Source organism: Cyprinodon variegatus, unplaced genomic scaffold, assembly GCF_000732505.1.
Source record: "Cyprinodon variegatus isolate N-32 unplaced genomic scaffold, C_variegatus-1.0 Scaffold60, whole genome shotgun sequence".
NCBI classification, from domain to species: Eukaryota; Metazoa; Chordata; class Actinopteri; order Cyprinodontiformes; family Cyprinodontidae; genus Cyprinodon; species Cyprinodon variegatus.
Window position 1 is genome coordinate 1,813,073 of NW_015150513.1, and position 1,813 is coordinate 1,814,885.

At 37.7% G+C, this 1,813-nt stretch overlaps 1 protein-coding gene across 1 annotated transcript in view; it reads left to right on the forward strand.

Annotated features, from left to right (window-relative positions):
- Positions 1–1,813, forward strand: part of LOC107082732 (MAM and LDL-receptor class A domain-containing protein 1-like) — a 23,294-nt gene that overhangs the window by 16,138 nt on the left and 5,343 nt on the right. Inside the window, exons 21-22 of the mRNA XM_015371542.1 lie at positions 835–1,053; positions 1,210–1,388. Coding sequence (XP_015227028.1) covers positions 835–1,053; positions 1,210–1,388 — 398 coding nt within the window. The remainder of the gene's footprint in view (positions 1–834; positions 1,054–1,209; positions 1,389–1,813) is intronic.

The window sequence follows — 1,813 nt, forward strand, 5'->3', positions numbered from 1 at the left end:
TGGTAATAAAATTCTTAAAAACAGAAAAGGATTTATCAGTGTTCTTTTTTTTTCTATAATATAAACATTTTCTAAATATTTTCTGTTATTTAAAGAGGCATACAGTTTTCTAATGATACTGCAACCCATCGCCGCAACACAGAATTGCACTTCTGTCCAGTGTCTTCTACCTCTTTCCCACTGGCTAAAAAACATGTTTAAACCCTGGGAACAATTGACTTTTAGTGGCAGTGGGATCAGCTCACTGACGGATCTCTATCCGGGTCAAATGACTCGGCAAGCGACCCGTTTTAAAATCGCCTCATCTCTGACCAGCATGCTGTGGAAACGCCAGAGCTGGGTTGACCCACTAATTTACGTGGTCAGCACAAGGTCAACACACCGTACATTCCTTACATCATTTTACTTCTAAACACGCCTTTACATAGGAATAGCACGCATATCACTCACGAAATTAATTTCCACACATTTCCCTGAGTAGATAAATTAAAATTAATTTGTCGCGATTTCATCAGTGTTAATGTAGTCTGATACAAAATTTAAAAACATTTATTAGGTTGAAGGGGAGAAAAAACTAGCACATAGTTGTGATTAAATGGGCATAAATATGCCGCAACTGCTTTTATGTGCTGTTCTTAATCCCCCCCTAAAAAAACAACTTTTGGGTACAATCAACATACCACAAATATGTTCAGCAGCTGTCGTACTGATTTATAGCACAGCCTAAACTTTGTTATTGTTTTTAATCAAATGAGTAGTAAAGAGAAAATGATACTTGCATAGTTTCATGGCTACAAAACAGTATAACATCTTTGATATTGTGTTGCCCTTTAGATGTGTGTGATTTTGAAGAGGGCAGCTGTAACTGGAAGCAGGCAACATCAGATGACTTTGACTGGATCAGGCACTCGGGTAGCACAGCTAACCCAAACACAGGACCAGACAGCGATCACACCACCAACACGCCATCGGGTCATTACTACTTCCTGCCATCTTCCATAGATGAACAAGCCGGCCAAAAGGCTTTAATGTATTCACCTCTATACCCTGAAAGTGAGAGTTAGAATTTTTTTATTAAACATCCTAAACAAGAAGTTGCATATCCTTTTTTATTTTACTGTTTAGATTATGCAAAGCCTCAACCCGTGCAAATGCTAAATTATATGGAATATATATGTATTTTAATTCAGTATTGTTTCTTCTGTTCAGGTAAAGGATTTTGTGTGCAGTTCTGGTACCACATGTACGGGAAGGGAATGGGCACACTGAATGTTTACCAACAAAGTGAAGATGGGGAAGAGGTTTTAATTTTCTCCCAGTCAGGAGACCAGGGCATGTTCTGGAGGTTTGCTCAGGGTTCGCTCCTGCCCTGGGTTAAGCCATACAGAGTAAGTCACTCATTTTCAGCTACATTATGTAATTTACTGTCATTGAAAGCATGCTGACACATAACCTTAATATGTAATAAAGAAATATGCATTTTGCTTATACATACATAGAAGTGCAACATTGTTTGTGTTTCAGTTTGCTTCTAGTATAGACAAAACACACCTGAAACATTTCTACTCAATAAACTTATTTTTTTATTTTGTCAAATTAAAATAGCTGTTTTATTATTTCTGTTTATTTTACCTTTGCTTTACAGTTATATTAACATGACGAACATGTTGTGGGAGTGGTGGCCTATTGGTTAGGGCATAGAATCCTGAGGTGCTGAGTTCGAGCCACACTCCCACAGACTGCCACTCTATCAGGGATTTGATATCAGAGATCCAACCAGTGCACTTTACATGGAACTGGTATTTATTTATTT